Source organism: Ipomoea nil, unplaced genomic scaffold, assembly GCF_001879475.1.
Source record: "Ipomoea nil cultivar Tokyo-kokei standard unplaced genomic scaffold, Asagao_1.1 scaffold3030, whole genome shotgun sequence".
NCBI lineage: Eukaryota > Viridiplantae > Streptophyta > Magnoliopsida > Solanales > Convolvulaceae > Ipomoea > Ipomoea nil.
Window position 1 is genome coordinate 5,726,436 of NW_017619458.1, and position 26,427 is coordinate 5,752,862.

At 45.1% G+C, this 26,427-nt stretch overlaps 1 protein-coding gene across 1 annotated transcript; it reads right to left on the bottom strand.

The window, feature by feature from the left end:
- Positions 1 to 20,995: 20,995 nt before the first annotated feature.
- Positions 20,996 to 21,787, bottom strand: LOC109163587. Its single transcript, XM_019312337.1, has one exon. It carries the CDS (start codon positions 21,785 to 21,787, stop codon positions 20,996 to 20,998), a length of 792 nt encoding a protein of 263 aa, XP_019167882.1.
- Positions 21,788 to 26,427: the final 4,640 nt, after the last annotated feature.

A 26,427-nucleotide genomic window follows, 5' to 3' on the forward strand; every position in this document is an offset into this window, starting at 1 on the left:
AACCTACGAACGGTACCCGAAATATCAAACTAGACATAGGCACGATAGACGGAGTCCGTTGGGACACCACAGGGATCGGGGGAACATCAAACGGGGAAGCCAAAATCCCAAATTGGGTACAAACCAGCGGGTAGCCGGTGGGTGAGGGGTCACCCGCCGGCGGCTCTGTTCCGGGCAGCGGGTGCCCGGCGGGCAGCTGCCTGCCCGCTGCCGGCGTTGCCCAAATAGGCCGCGGGTAGGTGGCGGGTCCCCTACCCCCACCTACCCCCCACTGACTCTTTTTCACCAAAAACTCCCCGGGAACCTTTGTGGAACCCGAAACCATGCTTAGACACTTTCAAACGCAATTGATAACACACGTAAACAATTAACGGATCAAAAATCATGAAACATATGGCACATAACCTATCATGCTTTTCTAAACATAATCAACACCCAATCATGCGACTTCCCATCCAATATACCAATAATAATACCATACGAATTCCACGATATACCTAGGGTTCTAATTATTTTTAAATCAACAAGAACACAATTCATCTTCCAAAATCAAGATTCGGTAGGAATATCATATAACTATCAAGAACCACATATAATCATTAAGAACACCATATAATTATCAAGAACATTATATAATCGTCAAGAACACTATAATTATCAAGAACCTCTCATCATCAAGATCACCCATGGAATCATCCCACCAATCATCAATAATAATATCACAAGTCATTAATACACAATAATATGGGGAAATCCTAAGAGGGGAATCATAGCTATGAAAGTAGGTTTTGTTGAGACATGGGTTACCTTTTAGCCTTAATTAATTCCTTGGCTATGAAGGGTCTTTCTTGAAGCTTTCTTCTTTCTTGATTTCTCCTAGGGGAATTCTTGGAACTTCTTGTGTGGTGAGGGATTATTGTGGTGGGAATTCTAGGTGCCTCCTTATGTTCCCTATTTATATATCTAAGACTCTTACTTAGGCCTAATTACTATAGGTTTGCTAACTCTATTTCTTTTGGGACTAAGGATTGGGTTTAGGGATAAGGGCCCATTGACTATGGTGGGCCTTTACTAATTAATTATTGTGATTTAATTATTTCTTTTGGGTAATTGGTTAAATGATTAATTGGTTTTAGGGATCGTAACACGGGGTGTTACACTCTCTCCCCCCCCCCCCCTTACAAGGGGGCTTCGTCCCCGAAGCCCGGTGTGTTAATCCATTCTTTCACCCCTAGGCATCCCGCGTTTTGGCCTCCTGGTTAGGAATGTGGCCCCACGTTTTTCCTTAGCTGGGGTAGACTTGATTTCTGGTGGTGTTGTGATAGAAGGGTTTTGGGTCTACCTCGGTCTCCAACTCCTGAGCTGGACGCCCTGCGAGTGCCCAAGGTGGCCTCGATTGCTGCCACCCTCTGATCTAGTGCGCGCGTCGTACGGATCAAGGATGAGAACCCTTCCTCCATGATTTGGTTTTGCCGGTTGAGCTGTGCGAGTATGCGTTCATTGATTGAGCCCTCGTTTTGCTCCCTTGGGTTCCCTCCTGATCGTGGTTGCACCGACGGGTTGGGTTCGTCATCCTCCTCCTGGTCCTCATTTCCCTCTAGGATACCGCAATCTTGCATTGCCCGTTTGAGCTTCTTGTTGGAGATGTCTAATTGGTCGACCAGTTCTCTTCGTTCATCCTCGGGTTTTTGGCAAATTAATTCGAGGGTGAGGTAATGTCCTCCCTCGGTGTAGTAGATATCATTGCGGAGTAGGTTCTGGGCATTAAAGACCATGCCATTTGCGGTCTTAACCTTGGTGTGGCTTAGGTCCACCCCCTTTTTCTCCATGATCCAACTTAGGATCATCCCGTAGGGTAGGCTAAGTCGGTTGCTTGATTTGCAAAACTCCATGTGTTTTAGCATGAGGGTCGGTAGGTTGAACTTGATTTTGTGTTTCAAGAAGTAGGCAAAGGTGCACTCTAAACTCCCCACGTCCTTGCTCTTATTGTTCGTGGGCAAGAGGCTATCAGTCACAATCATAACCAATATCTTTTGCTCCGCCGATAGCCACTTTCTATTAGGTCGTGTGGCCGAGGTGAATCCTTCCTCCATCCCGAGTAGGTACCCGAGGTAGTCCTTGTACCCCGTATTTTGGGTATCAATCCACCCCTTTCGGTCGTAGTTTGACACACCCGTGGTGGTCAATTTCAAGAGCTTGGCCAAGCGGCCTTCGGAGAGTATAATTTCCTTGTCACGGATCTTGGTGGCGATTTCTAGCTTATCACCCCGTTTTGTGGCCACTAGATGTTGATAGAATTCCTTCACCAATTCGGGGTACGTATCCCCCTTGATGGTGAGATACGTATCCAAAAGCCCTTGGTGGTTAAGCATATCAACCAATTCCGGAGAGAATTGGTTGGGTTCCAGGGCTTTACCTCCTATCACGGTGTAGCCGGCGTTGCTCCATTCCGGGGTACGGGTTCTGAGGGGTTTCTTCGGTATTTTGATGGTAGACACTTTTTCCGGCGACTTTTTCAGGCGGGTCTCCGGCGTGATTTTCCGGCGAGCGGTTTTCCCCGTTGGCGAGGGCGGTGACGGCGAGCTGAGTCCAGGTGACGGCTTGGTGGGGGGGGGGGGGGGTGACGGTGTTGTGGTGGCGTTGGGTGGTGTGCGACAGCGGGTAACGCCCAGGTGGGCGACGGGCGGTGGTTGGCGTCGCGGTTTCCTCCGGCGGCGTGCGGCGGGTACGACCTGGGCGGCCGGTCGTGGCTTGGTCGCTGGTGGCGGCAGTCTCGGGTTTCTGACGTCAAGGGAGGGCGGCGGTGTGTTTGTGGAAAGGGTGAAGGAGAGAAAGTGGGGGGGGGGGGGGGGGGGGCGGTGGGGGGAAAGAAGAAGAAGAGGGTTTCTGATTTGGGGATTTTTGTGGGTTTAGGGACTTGTGGGGGTTTAAGAGGGGAGTGTTCCCTTAAGATTTTAAGAAACACTCATAGCCTAGTGGTTAAGGCCTTAGTCTTGTAAGTGAGAGGTCCAAGGTTCCATTATTATTGGCAACACTAGGCCTTTCTAGGGGTTCATACTTCTTTCACCTAGGTCAACGGGATACCAATTCAACTAGCATGCAATATATAAGACTCATACAACCTACGAACGGTACGCGAAATATCAAACTAGACATAGGCACGATAGACGGAGTCCGTTGACACCACGGGGATCGGGGGAACATCAAACGGGGAAGCTAAAATCCCAAATTGGGTACAAACCAGTGGGTAGCCGGTGGGTGAAGGGCCACCCGCTGCCGGCGTTGCCGAAATAGGCCGCGGGTAGGTGGCGGGTCCCCTACCCCCACTGACTCTTTTTCACCAAAGTGCCCCGGGAACCTTTGTGGAACCCGAAACCATGCTTAGACACTTTCAAACGCAATTGATAACACACGTAGACAATTAACGGATCAAAAATCAAGAAACATATGGCACATAACCTATCATGCTTTTCTAAACATAATCAACACCCAATCATGCGAATTCCCACCCAATATACCAAAAATAATACCATACGAATTCCATGATATACCTAGGGTTCTAATTATTTTTAAATCAACAAGAACACAATTCATCTTCCAAAATCAAGATTCGGTAGGAATATCATATAACTATCAAGAACCACATATAATCATTAAGAACACCATATAATTATCAAGAACGTTATATAATCGTCAAGAACACTATAATTATCAAGAACCTCTCATCATCAAGATCACCCATGGAATCATCCCACCAATCATCAATAATAATATCACAAGTCATTAATACACAATAATATGGGGAAATCCTAAGAGGGGAATCATAGCTATGAAAGTAGGTTTTGTTGAGACATGGGTTACCTTTTAGCCTTAATTAATTCCTTGGCTATGAAGGGTCTTTCTTGAAGCTTTCTTCTTTCTTGATTTCTCCTAGGGGAATTCTTGGAACTTCTTGTGTGGTGAGGGATTATTATGGTGGGAATTCAAGGTGCCTCGTTATGTTCCCTATTTATATATCTAAGAGTCTTACTTAGGCCTAATTACTATAGGTTTGCTAACTCTATTCCTTTTGGGACTAAGGATTGGGTTTAGGGATAAGGGCCCATGGACTACGGTGGGCCTTTCCTAATTAATTATTGTGATTTAATTCTTTCTTTTGGGTAGTTGGTTAAATGATTAATTGGTTTTAGGGATCGTAACACGGGGTGTTACACCAAGGTATTGCAGCGGTTCTCGTGGTGGCCGTGACGTGATTATGGAGTTGTGACCTGTGTGTTAGATTCACGTATTTTCTTGGGAAGGCGTGTGTCGCTGTGTGTGTGTACGGTACCTTGTTTACTATGAAATTGGTGGTCTCGTTGGTGGCCGTTGGTGGGGGACGACGGTCCCGGAGGGAAAAGGTTGGACTAAGAAGTACAGTGGTCTTGGAGGTAATGGTTGGAAAGAAGAAACAAGGTTGGGGGTAGCTATAAGGTTGGAACCGGGCATAAGGCAGGCATATCAACTCGTGATGGGTGATGACACGAGGGCTATTGTAGCCATTGTGGTGAGTTCTTCTCTTGTGACGTGTGTTGTCACAAAGGCATGTTTTGCCGGTTGTGTAAGTCTTATTATTTTGCGTTGTACTTTTCGCGTTTTGATCTATTGAGTGATGATAGATCATGCCTTGACTCTTTTGTGAATCGTGTTGTTCTTGTGGTCTTGGGATGTGTTCCCGTGTTGTTTGTTGAGAGTGTTGAGTCTTATGTTGGCTTTGACTCTTGGTTTTATACTTATATATATGTATTCCGTTTTGTAAATGGTTTTACAATTTATACCTAACCTATGTATGTTATTTCACTTGTATTGGTGGGTTACCAGCATTATTCACTGACCGGGCGTCGTCCCATGTTTATTTGTGTTCTTTCAGGTGATGTCTAGACGAGAGCGATGTCTAGTGCCCGATAGTGTAGCTCCTTTCGTTTGTCTCACGGCCTGTGAGCCGGTTTAATTTTAGACTTGCGAGTTCTGGGATAGTTGTATACCATGCAGATTTGGCCGTAGCGTTTATCGTTGTTTGTAAACGTGGCATAACACCCCATGTTTTGGATTTATGTCTAACCAGTTACCTTTTTATCTTCCGCTGTGCTAGTGTTTGTTGTGATATCTGCATGTGTTAAGGCTTTTTGTATAGCTTGTTTGGGGGGGGGGGGGGGGTGTTACAGTTGGTATCAGATCCTAGGTTTGAACCTAGGAAGAGTTAAGTCTAGACTTTCTAAGTGGCTAAGTGATGTTTGAGACCCTTAAGCGACCTTAAGAAGCTAAGTGTTAGGCTTAGGACTCTAGGTTGCACGGTGAGCTGTTTGTTGCTTTCTGTTCTTTGCTTGTTTGCTATCTTTTGGTACCCGTGTTTCTGTGGTAGAAGTTGCAATGCCTCCTCGTCCCCGAGCACGCACCCCGGAGACCCCGACCAACGAGTAGCTCGCTCAGAACCTTCACCAGCTGACACAGACCATGCAGACGCTCAGTGAAGCCTTGTTGAACAACAATCACGCTGTGCCGCCTTCTCCCCCTGCCGAGCACCGTGATGTAGGTCGTTTAGTGTTGGGACATCGGCCGCCAACCTTCGCCGGCGAGGAAGACCCGGTAGTCTTGGAAGAGTGGCTACAGGTGTTTGACAAGATCTTTACGGTGGTGGGTTGCCCCGAAGAGAGAATAGTAGAACTGGCAACGTTCTACTTTTGCCATGAAACAGATTTGTGGTGGGTCCATGAAGGTCCGGCTCTTCTTGAAGAACCCGAGTTCGACTGGACCGCGCTCAAGGACAGAATGCGCGAGAGGTTCTACCCAGCACATGTGTGCGTCGCCATGTATGAAGAGTTTCTCCACCTGCAGCAAGGATCCATGTCTGTGGTTGCATACCACAAGAGGTTCTTGGAGTTGGCACATTCTGCGAGGATGCTTGTGCCTTCGGAGCTCGCTAAAGTCGAGAAATTCGTGGCCGGTCTAAACTATGAGGCGCGAAAAGCTTTGATTGTGAGTAGGCCGAGTTCTCTTAAGGACGCTTACGTGTGTGCCGCCGATCTGTATCGCGTGCAACAGCTTCAGAGAGGATTATACGAGCAAGCTAGGAAGAGGACTGAGGGCGAAGGTTCTTCTACCTTTAAGAAGTCACGACCGAGTTTCCCGGCCAAGAACGTGTCATCTTCTTCTCAAGGACCTAACAGAATGGAGCATCGGGATCAAGCTAAGATGGTTGTTTGTCGTAGATGTGGGAAGGTGAACGCTAGCCAAGACTGTTTTGGTCAGGTGTTTAAGTGTTTCCGATGCGGGGATCGTGGTCACAAAGTCGCGGAGTGTCCCCAGCTTGCCGGTCAGAGAGCGTTGCCGCCACCCCCGGGAGTCGGAGGAGCATCGAGAGGGAGTTCAGGTCGCGGAGCAGTCGGGGCTAGGCTACCTGGAAGGGTCTTCGTGATGGCGCGTTCACAGGCTGAGTCGGAGGGCTTGATGGAGGATGAGTTGGCAGGTAACCCCTTTTCTCTAGCCTATCCTTGTTTTCCGCGATCATCGTGTTATTTGTTGCCTTGAGTGTTACCTTGTGTTTCGTAGTTGTCTATTTGAGCTACTTGGCAATCCTTGGCATGTTTCCTTAGTAAGTGATTCTTTTGGAGCTTAGTGTAAACTCTTCTTGCTAAGTGATTTCTTTAGTTTGGTATATAAGTTTCGTTGTGAAGTTAGTTATCCATCTTTGGAATGTTTTGTGATTTGGGTCAATTCTACAATCCTTATACTTGGTTGTTCTTACAACAATTCATTGTGAGCTCCCTAAATGTTCCAAGTATTTGGAAATAGCAAAATTCATACAAAAAAACTTTCCTTGTGTAACTTACAAGCCAAACTTAATGTTTAATTGTAACCTTTGAGTTTCAAACTCGGGCCTATTTTTTGTCAACCCAACCTCTAACCCATTTAAACTAATTATCTTCCTTGAAACCTATCCAATTTTAATCCCATCTAAACCATAAATTTCCACTTTACCCAAAATCCCCAAATTAAATAATCTTTTTTGCAATTTCTCTCAAATCCCTAAAATTCCCTTTCTCTTCTCCTTCCTTTCTCACTACCCGTGAGTTCACCTAAACCCCACCCCAACCCGTAGCTTCACTGCCACCACCACCTGCCGTCGCCCCACCGTCGCCGAGCTACCGCCACGCTATCGCAGCAGTCCGGAGCCGCCGTACCACCGCCGACCTGCTGTCGCCGAGAGAGAACCGCGAGGGAGAGAGAGAGCTGTGCGAGAGAGAGGAGAGTATCGGGAGGGAAGAGGAAAGAAGAGAAAGTTGTGGGCACCTTTTGTTGAGCCTTGGGTCATCTCTTACCATGCCTAGAAGATTAAGTTTGGCTAGAAGAGCGGAATGGGTGGATACCCACTACCTTGTTCTTGAAGGTAATGCTTTTGACCCGGAATCTTTTCCTAGTTCCTTGTTGGATATGCTTAGATTTCAGGGTTTGTTGGATGGGTTTCTCACCATAAGGGCCGAGACTTACCCGAGTTTGGTTAAAGAGTTTTATCGTCACATGGTTGTGACCAAAGAGGGTGAGAAGCTTGAGATCACTTCTAAAGTGAGAGGTGTAAAGTTGGTGCATTCTGAGAAGAGGCTGGCTCAACTTTTGAGTTTCTCTGCTACCGGAGTGGCTCAATACAGTGGTCATGCATGGATTAGTACGGATACCATGGGGTACCGTGACTACTTGAGCTACTTGTTAGGCTGTACGAGTGGTTTCACTCAAGCATCCAGGCTGGAGAAGAAGTGGTTGTCTGTGGAGCAAAGGATTTTGGTGATGTTGGTATCGAACTGTTTGTTGCCTAACAACAACAAGAGCAAGTTGTTGGGTAAGTTGGAGTGCACTTTTGCCTTCTATCTCAAGAATATGGTTAAGTTCAACTTGCCTGCTTTGATGTTGCAACACATGGTGTTTTGCCGGGATCACAATCGGAAGAGCTTACCATATGGGATGGTGTTGAGTTGGATCTTGGTTAGGAAGGGGGTTAGTGTGGATGGTTGTTTCCCGAAGGCTGTGGGAAAGATGGTGTTGGATGCCACCAACCTTCAGAGTTGTAATCTGTTTCAGATGGATGATGGTGAGTACATCACGCTGGAGGAAGTGGCAAGAAAAACACCCGAAGAAAGGGCAGAGCTGGCAGCTGAGCTTAGCATCCATGCCGGGAAGTTGAGCCTCGCTGTTCGGAGCTTGGGAGGTGATGAGGAAGCCGAAGATGAAGCCGATCGTGAGGATGAGGCGGGTGCATCAGAGGCCGTTGTAGCTGAAGAAAGCGACTCGGAGAGCGAAGAGAACCGACGAAGGAGGGAAGCTCGCACCAAGAGGGAGCACGACTCCATGTCGCACGAAGAGCGTGTTGTTGCTTTACTTCGTCAGCAGAATGGCATGATCGAGGAGGGCTTTGCGTACATGAAGACGCAGTTCGTCGCCGTGCACCACTGGTTAGACCAGATCGAAGCCAGCTCGAGTCACCGAGTAGAAGACGAGGAAGAGTCTGAGGAGTCGGAGAGCGAGTCCTTCTAGAAGCTGTGGCTATCTTGTTCGCCTTTTTCCTTAGTAGTTGTATCTCCCTAGTCGTTGTTGCTTTTGTGCTTGTTTTGCTTGTTGCCTTGTGGCTTAGTTAGCTTCGTAGTAGTAGTGAGTGTTTTGGGTTGGTTATCTTGTTCTAGTGTTTGGCTAGAAGTTAATGTTGGTGTTAAGACTAGAGTTCGTGATGCTCAATCTATTCCTTTGTTAAAATCTTGCCAATTCTTGATTTGATAAGCCTTCTTTCTTGTTTGGAATTCTTGTGAAACCTTTTGAGTTTTGACCAAAAGAGCTTATTCTTGAACCTCTTGTCACAATGTTGTTTCCTATCACCGTTTGTTTCTAATTCGTCGAACCCAAGCTTCGGGGACGAAGCTTCTTTGAAGGGGGAGAGGATGTGACACCCCAAAAATCCAAATTCAATTCATGGGTTAATTGAGTAATTAATCCTATTTCAATAGAGGAATTATTTCCTAAAATCCTGAAATTTAATACTTGAGGACTAGTATTTGACTAGTCAACTCCAAAGTCAAGTTGTACCTTGAGCTTTGAAGAGAGTTCCCTTGTTCCTTACACTTTCTAATGTTAGTAAGGGTATTCTTGACCTTTCACCTAGTGTTAGTATTGTAACCAAATGTAGTAGACATCTTCATTCTACCCCTTACACTTTCTAAAATTTAGCTCTACCTTCTCTCTAGAAAGGTGAGTAGCTTTTCCTCCAAGCTAAGTTGATACCTTGCCAAGACTTCAAGAGTTTCTTCCAAGATTCAACCTTTCACCTATTTGGGCATCTAGGAGGGTAAGATCTAAGCCTATCTTGTGTTTTTGGTTCCATCTTAGATGTCTTTTCTTAAAGGTAGGATCTTTATGACCTTTTGGTTTGTTCTTGAAGTGGGTTTGGAAAGTGAGCCTTGTGAGGAGCTTGTTGAGGTGTAAAGTGAAGTCTTTTAGTCTACAAGAGGTAACTCATGCTCTACAAAATCTATTTTGCTTACCTATATGTGATTTCTTGGATTCTACATGTGTTTTGCTATGAAATGTGAGTGTTTATGCATTTGTCTTGTGAAAATGCATATCTAGAGCTTGTGTTTAGGGTTCTTTTGTGCAATTGCTTGGAATTTCCTATGATTCAAGTCATTTTGTTGTATTGGGTGAGATTTGGCATGTTTTGGACTTGAATTTGAGCTTGGAGTTGAAAATCCCCGAAGGGATTATTTTGGACACAGGGATGTACCCGCGGGCGGAACGATGGGCAGAGCCCTACCCGCCGCCCACCCGCAGGTACATTGGCCTCGTGGGTAGTGTACCCGCGGGCGGAACCACGGGTAGGGGCCTACCCGTGGGTCCACCCGCGGGGAGCACTTCGGTGTTGTGATGGGATTTGTTCCCCGTGATTCTTTTGACTCGGTATTTGGTCTTTTGACTTCCCGATGTTCTTTTGTGGAACTATTTGAGTGTCTTCTTGATGTTTCGTATGTCAAGAACTATATGGTAGATATCCATGTAGGACTTTGGTGTCTTGAATCGTGCTAAGTGTTTAACATTGTGTTTCGTTGAACCGTGGTGAGTCTTGTGTGTTCTTCAGAACTATGTTTGGTTTACCCGTTTGATAAGCATGCTAGTTTGGTGTCTAAATGCTAGCATGTGTGTTGTTTGTACCTTCCGATTGGTTGATGATAACTTGTGTTATTCATCGTTGTTGTTGTGGGCTATGATCTATTCCTTGATTGAGTACGTTTCATATCTTCGTTGTGATCCGTTGATTGATTCTTGTTGAAGTGTGATGCGTGTGTGGCTTTACCTGGATTCCACGATTAGTGGTATGAGACACTAGTCACCAAGGTATTGCAGCGGTCCTCGTGGTGGCCATGACGTGATTATGGAGTTGTGATCTTGTGTGTTAGATTCACGTATTTTCTTGGGAAGGCGTGTGTCGCCGTGTGTGTGTACGGTACCTTGTGTACTATGAAATTGGTGGTCTCGTTGGTGGTCGTTGGTGGGGGACGACGGTCCCGGAGGGAAAAGGTTGGACTAAGAAGTACAGGGGTTGTAATATCCCAGATTTTAAGAAACTTTTAAAACTTATATAATAAAGGTAATTTCTCATTAAATCCCAAACAGAGCATTACTAAACATATGAGTACGGGGTGTTATGCCACATCTCAGCTAGAGAAGTCAGATGCACAGGCTAAACTATCTAATTATCCTCAACAACATCATTACATCATTATGGCACGCAGGCCGAAAAGGAAACTATCTATCTAAGCATCGGGTCCTCTAGCGCGCTCCGGAGCTAATCATCTGTGCCTAAAAGCCAAATATATCTGTTCACCGAAGGATGCTGGTACATATATATATATATATATATATATATATATATATATATATATATATATATATATATATGTGTGTGTGTGTGTGTGTGTGTGTGTGTATATATATATGTGTGTGTATATATATATATATATATATATATATATATATATATATATATATATATATACATATATAAATATATATATATATATATATATATATATAAATATACACACACACACACACACACACACACACATATATATATATATATATATATATATATATATATATATATATATATATACACATATATATGTGTGTATATATATATATACACATATATATGTGTATATATATATATATACATATATATGTGTGTGTGTATATATATATGTGTGTGTGTGTGTATATATATATATATATATATATATATATATATATATATATATATATATATATATATATGTGTGTGTGTGTGTGTGTGTGTGTGTGTGTGTGTGTGTGTGTGTGTGTGTGTGTATAAAAGAAAAGTCATTTTGAAGCAGGAAGATATATCCAAGGAAACTCTAGTTTCAAAACCGGAATAGACTCGACAAATTGGGATAAGCATATTCAGCAGTTATAACCAAGCATGTAAAGATACTAGCATATATCCTATGGGATAGGGACATTCAACAGTTGTAACCAAGCATGTAAAGATACTAGCATATCTCCTATGGTCACGGATTCACTTCATCTCATGTATATCATCATTTAACACATCACACAAGCACACTTTGTTGGCGCCACAGGACTAATCGCATGCCCATACATGAGGGTCAGCGCATATAGCTCTGACACGGCCCCGCAGCACCCTGCCTCGTATCGCAACACGAAAGGGTCGATCGCAACCGACCGATGAACCGCAGCTCATCATAATGTTTGATCGCAACCAAACAGTGGACCGCAGCCCAAGAGTGATCATCTGACCGCAGCCAGGATATGAACCGCAGCTCATGTAAAACGTTTGATCGCAACCAAACGGTGGACCGCAGACCGAGAGTGTAATTCTGAACCACAGCCAGCTTCTGAACCGTAGCTCAGGAATAACCAATTTGATCGCAACCAAATTGGAGTATCATGCACACATAACACATAACAAGCACATGCAACCCAGATTAACACATTGGGAAAGGGGAGAAAACGTATAATGAAACCTATGCGTGGTCATCCACAAACTAGGAACAATCCTAAGGGGTTCATACTTCTTTTACCTAGGCCATCGGGGTATTAATTCAACTAACATGCGATACACAAGACTCTTTTATCCTACGACCAATACCCGAAACATCAAACTAGACTCAGGCACGATAAACGGAGTCGGTTGGGACACCACGACGGTTGGGGAAACATCAAACGGAGAAAACCACCATCCCAACGTGGGAAAACCAGTGGGTGGCGCCGGGTGGAGGACCACCCGTCGGCGGCGAGGGTACTGGGCAGCGGGTGCCCGGCGGGCAGTCGCCTACCCGCCGGTTGCCCGCTGCCGGCGACGCCCTTAGGGGCAGCGGGTTGGTGGTGGGTTTCCCTTACCCCCACTTACCCCCACTGACTCTTTATCAAAATAACCGTCCCGGGATCCTTTGTGGAACCCAAAACGATGCTTAGACACTTTTAAACGCAATTGATGACACCACGTAGACAATTAATGGATCAAAAGCAAGAATCAAATATCGAATATCCTATCATGACTTCTAAGCATAATTAACACCCGAACATGCGAATTCCCACCCAAATATATCAAGAATACCAAAATATGAATTTCACGATTCATCCTAGGGATCTAATCATATTTAAATCAACAAGATCGTAGTTCTTCTTTTAACATCAAGAAACATCAAGGTTTATCAAGAACATCACATAATCATCAAGAACCTCTTATCATCATAAAGATCATCAAGATCCCACATAAAATTATCCCATCAATTATCATGATCATATCATCAATATTATAAACGATTCATCAGGACACTAGCGTAGAGAAGAAGCCAAAGAAGATAATTATAGCAAAGAAAATAGGTTTTGTTAAGACATGGGTCACCTCTTAGCCTTAATTAATTTCCTTGGCTATGAAGGGTCTTTATTTAAGATTCTTCTTTCTTGATTTCTCTTAGGGGAATTCTTGGAACTTCTTGTGTGGTGAGAGATTATTGTGGTGTGGGTTCTAGGTGTCTCCTATGCCCCCTATTTATATACCTAAGAGTCCTAGCTAGGGTCCAAATACTATGGGCTTGCTAATTCTATTCCTTATAGGACTAGGGGATTGGTTTTAGGGATAAGGGCCCATGGACTATGGTGGGTCTTTTCCTAATTAATTACTGGAATTTAATTCTTTCTTTTGGGTAAATGATTAAATGATTAATTGGTTTTAGGGGTCGTAACACGGGGTGTTACACTCTCCTCCCTTACAAGAGGCTTTGTCCCTGAAGCTGGTGCGTTAATCCATTCTTTCACCCCTGGACATTTCGTATTTTGGCCTCCTGGTTAGGAACGTGGCCCCACGCGTTGTCCTTGCTGTGGTAGACTAGATTTCTATTGACGTGGTGATTGGAAGGTTCGGGTCTACCTCGGTTTCCTGCTTTTGAACTGGATGCCCCGCGAGTGCCCAGGATGGTCTCGATTGCTGCCACCCTCTGATCAAAAGCGCGTGTCGCGTGGATCAAGGAAGAGAACCCTTCGTCCATGATTTGGTTTTGCCGGGTGAGCTGTGCGAGGATGCGCTCATTGACGTATTCTTCATTTTGTCCCCTTGGATTTCCTCCTGTTCGTGCGGGTGCTAGTGGGTTAGGCTCGCTATCCTCTTCCTGTTCCTCATTTTCCTCTAGCCCCCCACAATCTTGCATTGCCCGTTTAAATTTTTTGTTGGAGATGTCCAATCGGTCAACCAATTCTCTTCGCTCCTCCTTGGGTTTAAGGTAAATCTCCTCGAGGGTGATATACTGTCCCCCTCCGGTGTAGTAGATATCATTGCGATGGAGGTTCTGGGCATTGAAAACCATGCCGCTTGCGGGCTTGACCTCTGTGTGGCTCAGGTCCACTCCTTTCTTCTCCATGATCCAACATAGGATCATTCCGTAAGGTAGACTAAGCCGGTTGCTAGTCTTGCAAAACTCCATGCGTTTTAACATAAGGGCCAGTAGGTTGAACTTGATTTTGTGTTTTAGAAGGTAAGGTGAAGCCTTCTCCCTTTCCAAGTAGGTACCCGAGGTAGTCCTTGTACCCCATGTTTTGGGTACCAATCCACCCTTTCCGGTCGTAGTCTGACACACCTGTGGTGGTCAGTCTCAAGAGCTTGGCCAAGCGGCCTTCGGAAAATATCATTTCCTTGCCTCGGACCTTAGCGGTGATTTCCAATTTATCACCTCGCTTGACAGCCACCAAGTGATGATAGAACTCTTTCACCAATTCGGGGTATGTATCCCCTTTAATGGTGAGATACGTATCCAAGAGCCCTTGGAAGTTAAGCATGTCGACCAACTCCGGGGAGATTTGGTCGGGTTCGAGAGCTTTACCTCCGATCACGGTGTAGTCGGTGTTGCTCCATTCCGGGGTGCAGATTCCGAGGGGCTTTTTTCGACATTTTGGGTTTTTGTCTAGGAGGAGTTTTCCGGCGAATTTCCGGTGTACTTCCGGCGAGGGTTCCGGCGCGACTCTAGTGAGCTTTCGGCGACACGGTTCTCTCGACGGCGATAAGGGCGGCGGCGTGGCTTGGATTTGGCGATGTCTCAGTGAGGTGGCGGTGGACATGGGTGGAGCTGGGGCAGCGGCGGTGTGTGTGGCAGCGGGGGGCATCCGGGCGAGCGACGGGCGGTGGCGGCGTCGCGGGCTGCTTCCAGGCAGCGATGGTGGCGCACGGTGGGGCGTCGCCTGGGTAGCTGTCGGCGACTCTGTTGGTGGCGGTGGCTGGCGGGATGGTTGTTGGGGTGTTGGGTGGTGTTGGGTCGGCGGAGAGGCGAGAGGGAGAGAGAGAGAGAGAGAGAGGGAGTGTGGAAGAAGAAGAAGGGTTTTTGATTTGGGGATTTTGTGGGTTTTAGGGATTTGTAGGGGTTTAAGAAGGGAGTGTTCCCTTGAGGTTTTAAGAAGCACTCATAGCTTAGTGGTTAAGTGCTTGGGTTTACAAATGGGATCTTTAGAGTTCAATTGTCTTTGGTGACATTAGTTCTTCCTTATTGTGTGATCCTTGTCTTTTTCCTTCTTTTGTCTTCTAGTGGTTTGGTCCCCTTTTGTTGTTGACATGCATAATCTAGTCTTTTTCTCCCATGCCAAAATTATTTTGATTTAGCTTTTTATTTATAATAATTCTGAAGTAGTTAATCTAAGCAAATAATTCTACTACGAGGGTGGTTACAAGGGATTTGCCAGTTATCTTAAACAGAATTCATCTCCTTGGTTTTCTCCTGGTGGGTTTGCGTGGTCTTCGTCCCCTGGAGCCATGTTTCCTTCATCGAGGTTGCTTTCATTCTCGAGTTCGGCCTGGGTGCGGCTTATGACGAACACCTTTCCGAGGGCACCATAGTTTCCTTAATGGTTCATGCCCCCGTGTTAGCCCATGGTTGTGGGGCGCGATTTCGGGGGTTGAGTGCATTTGAAGGCCTTGTTCCCTTACCCCTCGCAGTTGAAGCATCGCCAGGGATTGCCCATGCAATCTTTGCCTCTATGGTCCTTGTTGCATTTTGGGCAAGGGAAGCTCCTTGTATTAGTCTCGTTGTTTCCTAGGGGTGGCCTCTGGCCAACTGGATTGCTTGGTCTCGTGTTGGCATCGTTTCTCGTTCTTTTTATAGGTGGTGCTCCACCTCCTGTGTTCCTTTTTCGAATCTGTTCCTGAACCCCACGTTGCAGCAATTGGATCCGATAGAGATTTGCAGCACTGGAGTGAGCCTGGTTGAGGGTCCGGGGTCTGCTTACTACTAATGCTTTTTGGGCTTCGAAGTTGAGGCCCGATACAAACCTTTCTACTTTGGTTGCCTCTGTGGAGACTAGCTCTGGTGCGAAGCATGCTAGCTCGAGGAACCGTTTATGGTATTCCATGACGGTAGTCGTTCCTTGTTTTAAGTGGAGGAACTCTTCGTGCATGGATACTTTTACGTGTGTTGGATAGAATCGTTCTCGTAGTCGTGTTTTGAGGTTTTCCCAGTTGAACCCTGGTTCCTGTCTGTAAGTGGGCCCCTCGTGGATCCACCAAAGGTCTGCCTCGTGTCCGAAATAGAATGAGGCTATCTCTACACGACGTTCCTCTGGGCATTCTACCAACCCTATAATCTTATCGAAGGTCCGAATCCATTCCTCAAGGATTACAGGATCTTCTTCTCCCGAGAACGTGGGTGGTCGATGATTTGAAACTTTTCGGGCGACTTCCGAGTTCGTGTTTGATGGAGGTGGTGGGGGTCTGTTGTTGCGGAGAGCTACGTCGCTTAGTGTCTGGGCAACTTGTGTTAGTTGCTGTAGGGTTTGAGTCAGGGGATCGTGTGTGGTGGGTTCCGGAGTCCTTGATTGTCTTCTGTTTAGTGTCATGCTGCTGTTTTACTGGGCCAATGTCTATAGTAATGTCGAGTTAGAGTTTTGTACCCTTACCTTTGTGCAATAAGTGGAGGGGGAGTTCTTTTAATTTAAACAAGAGTGAGGGGGGATATGTGATGATGGTATACTCACAATCTTACCACGCGTCTTAAGTCTACCGAGTCCTATGTACTTAAATACCTAGAGTTCAAGCCTAATGTCCTAAAGTCCGGTCTTAAAGGTCTTATCCTAGGGTCAAACTTAGGCTCTGATACCAACTGTAACATCCCAGATTTTCGAAACTTTTAAAACTTATATAATAAAGGTACTTTCTCATTAAATCTCAAACAGAGCATTACTAAACATAAGAGTACAAGGTGTTATGCCACATCTGAGCTAGAGAACTCAGATGCACAGGGTAAACTATCTAATTATCCCTAACAACATCATTACATCGTTATGGCACACAGGCCGAATAGGAAACTATCTATCTAAGCATCGGGTCCTCTAGCGTGCCCCGGAGCTAATCATCTGTGCCTGAAAGCCAAATATATCTGTTCCACGAATGATGGTGGTAACCCACTCTAACGCGTTGAAATACCGTATAAGTATATATATATATATATATATATATATATATATATATATATATATATATATATATATATATATATATATATATATATATAAGAAAAGTCAGTTTGAAGCAGGAAGATATATCCTAGGAAACTCTAGTTTCAAAACCGGAATAGACTCGACAAATAGGGATAAACACATTTAACAGTTATAACCAAGCATGTAAAGACACTAGCATATATCCTATGGGATAGGCACATTCAACAGTTGTATCCAAGCATGTAATGATACTAGCATATCTCCTATGGTCACGGATTCACTTCATCTCATGTATATCACACAAGCACACTTTGTTGGCGCCACAGGACCAATCGCATGCCCATACATGAGGGTCAGTGCATATAGCTCTGACACGGCCCCGCAGCACCCTGCCTCGTATCGCAACACGAAGGGGTCGATCGCAACCGACCGATAAACCGCAACTCATCATAACGTTTGATCGCAACCAAACAGTGGATCGCAGCCCAAGAGTGATCATCTGACCGCAGCCAGGAATATGAACCGCAGCTCATGTAAAACGTTTGATCGCAACCAAACGGTGGACCGTAGCCCGAGAGTGTAATTCTGACCGCAGCCAGCTTCTGAACCGCAGCTCAGGAATAACCAATTTGATCGAAACCAAATTGGGGTATCATGCACACATAACACATAGCAAGCACATGAAACCCAGATTAACACATTGGGAAAGGGGAGAAAACGTATAATGAAACCTATGCGTGGTCATCCACAAACTAGGAACAATCCTAAGGGGTTCATACTTCTTTTACCTAGGCCATCGGGGTACCAATTCAACTAGCATGCGATACACAAGACTCTTTTATCCTACGACCGGTACTCGAAACATCAAACTAGACTCATGCACGATAAACGAAGTCCATTGGGATACCACGAGTGTCGGGGAAACATCAAACGGAGGAAACCACCATCCCAACGTGGGAAAACCAGCGGGTGGCCTCCGGGTGGAGGACCGCCCGCTGGCGGCGAGGCTACTGGGCAGCGGGTGCCCGGCGGGCAGTCGCCTACCCGCCGGTTGCCCGCTGCCGGCGACGCCCTTAGGGGCAGCGGGTAGGTGGCGGGTTTCCCCTACCCCTACCTACCCCCCACTGACTCTTTATCAAAATAACCATCCCGGGATCCTTTGTGGAACCCGAAACCATGCTTAGACACTTTTAAACGCAATTGATGACACCACGTAGACAATTAACGGATCAAAAGCAAGAATCAAATAGCAAATATCCTATCATGACTTCTAAGCATAATTAACACCCGAACATGCGAATTCCAACCCAAATATATCAGGAATACCACAATATGAATTTCACGATTCATCCTAGGGCTCTAATCATATTTAAATCAACAAGATCGTAGTTCATCTTTTAACATCAAGAAACATCAAGGTTTATCAAGAACATCACATAATCATCAAGAATCTCTTATCATCATCAAGATCATCAAGATCCCACATAAAATTATCCCATTAATTATCAAGATCATATCATCAATATTATAAACGATTCATCATGACACTAGCGTAGAGAAGAAGCCAAAGAAGATAATTATAGCAAAAAAAATAGGTTTTGTTAAGACATGGGTTACCTCTTAGCCTTAATTAATTTCCTTGGCTATGAAGGGTCTTTCTTTAAGATTATTCTTTCTTGATTTTTCCTAGGGGAATTCTTGGAACTTCTTGCGTGGTGAGAGATTATTGTGGTGTGGGTTCTAGGTGCCTCCTATGCCCCCTATTTATATACCTAAGAGTCCCAGTTAGGGTCCAAATACTATGGGCTTGCTAATTCTATTCCTTATAGGACTAGGGGATTGGTTTTAGGGATAAGGGCCCATGGACTATGGTGGGCCTTTTCCTAATTAATTACTGGAATTTAATTCTTTCTTTTGGGTAAATGATTAAATGATTAGTTGGTTTTAGGGGTCGTAACACGGGGTGTTACAGGGGTCCTGGAGTTAATGGTTAGAAAGAAGAAATAAGGTTGGGGGTAGCCATGAGGTTGGAATCAGGCATAAGGCAGGCATATCAACTCGTGATGGGTGATGTCACGAGGACTATTGTAGCCATTGTGGTGAGTTCTTCACTTGTGACGTGTGTAGTCACAAAGGCATGTGTGGCCTTGGCATGTGTTGCCGGTTGTGTAAGTCTTATTCTTTTGCGTTGTACTTGTCGGGTTTTGATCTATTGAGTGATGATAGATCCTGCCTTGACTCTTTTGTGAGTCGTGTTGTTCTTGTGGTCTTGGGATGTGTTCCCGTGTTGGTTGTTGAGAGTGTTGAGTCTTATGTTGGCTTTGACTCTTGGTTTTATACTTATATATATGTATTCCGTTTCGAAAATGTTTTTACAATTTATACCTTACCTATGTATGTTATTTCACATGTATTGGTGGGTTACCAGCATTATTCGCTGACCGGGCGTCTTCCCAGGTTTATTTGTGTTCTTTCAGGTGATGTCTAGACGAGCGCGATGTATAGTGCCCGATAGTGTAGCTCCTTTCGTTTGTCTTATGGCCTGTGAGCTGGTTTAGTTTTAGACTTGCGAGTTTTGGGATAGTTGTATACCATGCAGATTTGACCGTAGCGTTTATCGTTGTTGGTAAACGTGGCATAACACCCTATTTTTGGATTTATGTCTAACCAATTACCTTTTTATCTTCCACTGTGCTAGTGTTTGTTGTGATATCTGCATGTGTTAAGGCTTTTTGTATAGCATGTTTGGGGGGGGGGGGGGGGGGTGTTACATAAAACACTAGGAGTTCAGTAAGAATAGGATTTATGTAACACCCCCTCCCCCCAAACATGACCTATATAAAAGGCCTTAACACCTGCAGATCTTACAACAAAACTAGCACAGCGGAAGAAGATAAAACGAAAACTGGATAAAAGAAATCCAAACGGGGTGTTATGCCACGTCTACCAAACACGGTAAACGCTACGGCGATCAATCTTCAAGTGTATACATCTATCCCAAAGACATCAGTCTAAAACTACATTGGCGCACAAGCCACAAAACAAGGATAAAGGTACTAAGCTACCAGGCACTAGACATCGCGCTCGTCTAAACATCACCTGAAAGATACAAAGATAAACATTGAGACGACGCCCGGTCAGCGATAATGCTGGTAACCCACTAATACATGTGAAATATCATACATAGATAGATATAAGTTGTAAAACCATTTTCGAAACGGAATACATAAGTATATAAGTCAAAAGCCAAGATCAGCAGTCAACACAAGACTCATCGCTCTCAAAGATAACACGGGAACACATCCAAAACCACAAAGGTTAACCACAACGCAAAGGATAAAGACAAGACCGATGGCAACACATGCCCTTGTGACTACACACGTCACAAGAAAGAGAATTCACAGCAACGGCTACACAAGCCCTCGTGACATCACCCATCACGAGTTGATATGCCTTCCTTATGCCCTGTTCCAACCTTATGGCTACCCCAACCTTATAGATTCTTCCAACCATTACCTCCAGGACCCCTGTACAGCCAAGTCCAACCTTATTCCCCCGGGACCGTCGTCCCCCAGCAACGACCACCAACGAGACCAACAATTCATAGTACACAAGGTACCGTACACGGCAACACATGCACGGATAACACATTTTATCCCCCAAAATGTGAACCTTACACAAAGGCCACAACTCCATAATCACGTCACGGCCACCATGAGGACCGCTGCAATACCTTGGTGACTAGTGTCCCATACCACTAATTGTGCAATCCAGGTAAAGCCACACACGCATCACAACAGGAATCAATCAACAGATCACAACGAAGATATGAAACATACTCAATCAAGGAACGGGTCACAGCCCAACAACATCAACGATGGATAACGCAAGTTATCATCAACCAAACAGAAGGTACAAACCACACACACGCTAGCATTAAGACAATAAACTAGCATGCTTAACTAGCATCAAGGAATTCACGGACTACGGGTATAGATTGAGCTACCTCCCCTTTTGCCTTCAATTTCTCGACCGAACACAAGTATAACTCATTGCCTTTATCCAAATACCTCTTCATCTTTGTCATAGACATTAGCTTAATCCCAGGTTCTTCCATATTTCCCCGATAAGATACCCTTTTTCCATTGGGTCCTCGTAGCACCACCTTCTGATCTTTGCACAGGATTTGGGCTCTAAACCGCCCTAACCAGTCCATACCTAAGACCACATCTATCCCGTCCAAGTCGTACTGGATTAGATCGCTAGGGAACTCTTCTCCCTTGATGTTGATCTTGATGCCCTCGAAGAGACGGTCGCACGTCCTAACTTCTCCCGATGCTACCTTCACGTTAAACTTCACTCCCGTGCCCACAGATAAGCCCAACTTCTTCACGAGTCTGAGTGATACGAAAGAGTTAGACGCTCCTGAATCGAACAAGACTGTTGCTGGCACGGATTGCACAAGGAAGGTTCCCACTACTACGTCGCTGTCACTTGTTCGAGCTTCACTTAAGGTAAGCACCCTCTCTTGGGATGACCCTTCCGATGGATGGTGAACCTCTATCCTCCCATGCCCTCTTACATCTCGGAGTGCCGGCAAGGTAGCTGCACTAGGACTTACTCTTGTGGACGTGCCACTCCGGATCCACCGTTCAATCACCCCAGAAGTGGTGCTAGACTCGGCCAACCGAGATTTCTTAACCACTTCACTCACGTCTTCAAACGTTGCGGTTCGCTGGCGAGGGGGCATCGCAGACTTCTGCTACAACAACGAGGTTACCAAAAGATAGCAAACAAGCAGAGAACAGAAAAACAACACACAGCTCACCGCGCAACCTAAAGTGCTGGGCCTAATACTTAGATTCTTAAGGTCGCTTAGAGGTCTCAAAACACACTTAACCACGTAGAAAGTATAGACTTCACCCTTCCTAGGCTCAAAACCTAGGCTCTGATACCAACTGTAACAACCCCCCAAACAAGACCTATATAAAAGGCCTTAACACATGCAGATCATATAACAAAACTAGCACAACGGAAGAAGATAAAATGAAAACTGGATAAAAGAAATCCAAACGTGGTGTTATGCCATGTCTACCAAACACGGTAAACGCTACTGCGATCAATCTGCAAGTGTATACATCTATCCCAAAGACATCAGTCTAAAACTACATTGGCGCATAGGCCACAAAACAAGGATAAAGGTACTAAGCTACCAGGCACTAGACATCGCGCTCGTCTAAACATCTCCTGAAAGATACAAAGATAAACATTGGGACGAAGCCCGGTCAGCGATAATGCTGGTAACCCACCAATACATGTGAAATATCATACATAGATAGATATAAGTTGTAAAACCATTTTCGAAACGGAATACATAAGTATATAAGTCAAAAGCCAAGATCAACAGTCAACACAAGACTCATCACTCTCAAAGATAACACGGGAACACATCCCAAACCACAAAGGTTAACCACAACGCAATGGATAAAGACAAGACCGATGGCAACACATGCCCTTGCGACTACACACGTCACAAGAAAGAGAATTCACAACAACGGCTAAACAAGCCCTCGTGACATCACGCATCATGAGTTGATATGCCTTCCTTATGCCCTGTTCCAACCTTATGGCTACCCCCAACCTTATATCTTCTTCCAACCATTACCTCCAGGACCCCTTTACAGCCAAGTTCAACCTTATTCCCCCGGGACCGTCATCCTCCACCAACGACCACCAACGAGACCAGCAATGTAACACCCCAGATTTTCAACACTTTTAAAACTTATAAAATAATGGTGAAATCTCATTAAATCCCAAAACATAATACAAGGGTACGGGGTGCTATGCCACACCTGAGCTAGAGAACTCATGTGCACAGGCTAACTAACTAATTTTCTCAATAATGTAAATGCATAATCATGGCATGCAGGCCGAAAGGGAAACTATCTACTTCTACGTTACAAGTTCTAGCGCGCTCCAGTGACTTATTCTTCAGTGCCTGAAAGCCAAATATATCTGTTCAGCGAGAGATGCTGGTAACCCACTCCAACGCGTTGAAATACAATACATACATATATATATATATATACATAGATATACGAAAAGTCATTTCGAAGCATGAAGATATATCCTACGAGACTCTAGCTTTGAAATCAGGGAACCAACTCAACAAATAGGGGTACACACCGTCTATAGTCATAACCAAGCATATACAATTCTCACACAGGAAACAGTCATAGATAAGCACAACCAATAATCACAATTAAGCATTACTAGCAAGAGCCCTATAATAGTCACAACATCAACCATTCTTATCTCATAATATAGCACACTTTGTTGGTGCCACAAGACCAATCGCATGCCCATACATGAGGGTCAGCGCATATAGCTCTGACAGGGCCCCGCAGCACCCTGCCCCGTCTCACACTACGGAGAGGTCGATCGCAACCGACCGATGAGCCGCAGCTCTATATAATATTTATATACCTGACCGGTCTTTACCAGCCTGGTTAACAGTTGGGATGGTTCTCAACCCATTCAACTGCCCGTATAGTGGACCTTTGTTCTATACAATATTTATATACCTGACCGGTCTCTACCAGTCTGGTTAACAGTTGGGATGGTTCTCAACCCATTCAACTGCTCGTATAGTGGACCTTAGTCCAATATAATATTTATATACCTGACCAGTCTCTACCAGCCTGGTTAACAGCCGGTATGGTTCTCAGCCCACCCGACTGCCCGTATAGCCCGATTGATCTCAACCAAATCGGGGTAACATGCACACATAACACATAGCAAGCACATGCAACCCACATTAACACATTGGGAAGGGGGAGAAAACGTATAACAAAACCTATGCGTGATCCTTCACATTCTAAAAATAGTTCTAAGGGGTCATACTTCTTTCACCTAGGTCAACGGGATACCAATTCAACTTGCATGCAATCATGCGCATTCCCACCCAATATACCAAGAATAATTCATTACGATACAACCTAGGGCTCTAATCATTTTTAAATCAACAAGGACACAATTCATCTTCTAATATCAAGATTCGTTAAGAATATCACATAAACATCAAGAACATCCTACAATCATCAAGAACATCATATAATCATCAAGAACGTCATATAATCATCAAGAACACCATAATTATCAAGAACCTTTCATCATCAAGATCACCCATGGAATCATCCCACCAATCATCAATAATAATATCACAAATCATCAATACACAATAATATGGGGAAATCCTAAGAGGGGAATCATAGCTATGAAAATAGGTTTTGTTGAGACATGGGTTACCTCTTAGCCTTAATTAATTCCTTGGCTATGAAGGGTCTTTCTTTAAGCTTTCTTGCTTTCTTGATTTCTTCTAAGGGAATTCTTGGAGCTCTTTGGGTGGTGAGACGTTATTGTGGTGGGGTGGGGGGGGGGGGGGTTCTAGCTGCCTCTTAAGTCCCCTATTTATATATTTAGGAGTCCTAATTAGGAACTAATATTATAGGCTTGCTAAATCTATTCCTTTTGGGACTGAGGATTGGGTTTAGGGATAAGGGCCCGTGGACTATGGTGGGCCTTTCCTATTTAATTATTGTGATTTAATTCTTTCTTTTGGGTAATTGATTAAATGATTTAATTGATTTTAGGGATCGTAACACGGGGTGTTACACTCTTCCCCCCTTAAAAGGAAGCTTCGTCCCCGAAGCTTGGTCCATGTCGAGTGACTTCTTCCTAGTTACCTGGTGCGAATAATTCGGGGTAGCGTTCCCTCATCGTTTCCTTGAGTTCCCATGTTGCTTCCTCGGTCCCATGATTGTTCTAGAGAACTTTCACCATTTCTATGGCTCGACGTCGTGTGGTTCTCGTCTTGTTGTCCAGGATTCTCACAGTTTTTTCTTCGTATACTAGTGACTCGTCGAGGTCCACGACCTCGGGTTGAAGCACGTGGCTCGGGTCGTGCATGTATTTCTTTAGCTGGGATATGTGGAATACGTTGTTTACTCGTTCTAGTTCAACGGGTAGCGCGAGGCGATATGCTAGGTTCCCAACTCTTTCTATGATCTCATAGGGGCCGATGAATCGTGGGCTGAGCTTCCCTTTTCTTCCGAATCTCATCACCCCTCGTGTGGGTGAGATTCTCAACCAAGCCTTGTCCCCAGTGTTGAACTCGGCTTGTTTCCTCTTTAGGTCGGCATAGGACTTCTGGCGGTCCTGGGCAGTCTTCATCCTTTCCCGGATGTGCTTGATCTTGGTGATGGTATCTTGTAGGTGTTGGGGCCCTAGTGCTATTGGGTCGACCATGTCTTCCCAACATAAGGGGGTTCTACACTTTTGTCCGTATAGAGCTTCGTAGGGCGCCATACGAATGCTTGCGTGGTAGCTGTTGTTGTATGAAAATTCGATCAGGTCTAGGTGTTCCTCCCATGTCCCTTGAAAGTCTAACACACAGGCTCTTAGCATGTCTTCGAGAGTCTGAATGGTTCTCTCGGTCTGGCCGTCCGTGGTGGGGTGGAAGGCGGTGCTTAGTTTTAGTTGTGTTCCCAAAGCTAGTTGCAGGGATTTCCAGAATTGTGAGAGGAACCTGGAGTCTCTGTCGGATACGATGTTTCGGGGGACTCCGTGGTACTTCACTACTCGACTCAAGTAGGCTTGGGCTAGTTGCGTCATTGTCCATGTTTCCTTCATAGCGATGAATCGCACAGTTTTGGTTAGTCGGTCCACTCTAACCCAAATCTTATCCTTGTCGGTCTTCGTTGGGGGTAATCCTCCGACGAAGTCCATGGATATGGAATCCCACTTTCCTTGTGGTATCTCAAGGGGTTGTACGAGTCCCTTGGGTTTGCATCGTTCGGCCTTCACCCTTTGGCAATTCAGGCACTTGGCCACGAAATCCGCGATCTCCTTTTTCATATTGGGCCACCAAAACGACCTTTTTATGTCTTGGTATAGTTTGTCACCTCCTGGGTGAACTGAGTATGGGGAGTTGTGTCCTTCCTCCAAGATTTGTTGTTTCAAGTGGGGGCGCGTTGAGGGCACGCACCACCTTCCTTGGTAACGGAGACTGTCGTCTTTGTGTATTTTGAAGGGCCCTTCCTTCCCCTAGGTCAGGTCGCGGCGGATCTTATCTAGTTCCGGGTCCTGCTGTTGTCCTATTTTGATTTCTTCGAAGAGTGTAGGTATGACTTGTGCGTTGAGCAAGTGGGCGTCGGGGTAGATTTGATCTTGCTTTATTATTTCCAAATCCAGTCTTTGGAAATCCCTGTACAGCTGGTCCGGTAGGATCCAGGTGGTGTTGAGGGCGTGGTTAGTCTTCCTGCTTAGGGCATCCGCCACAACGTTAGCTTTTCCCTCATGGTATTGGATGTCCAGGTCATAGTCCTTTAT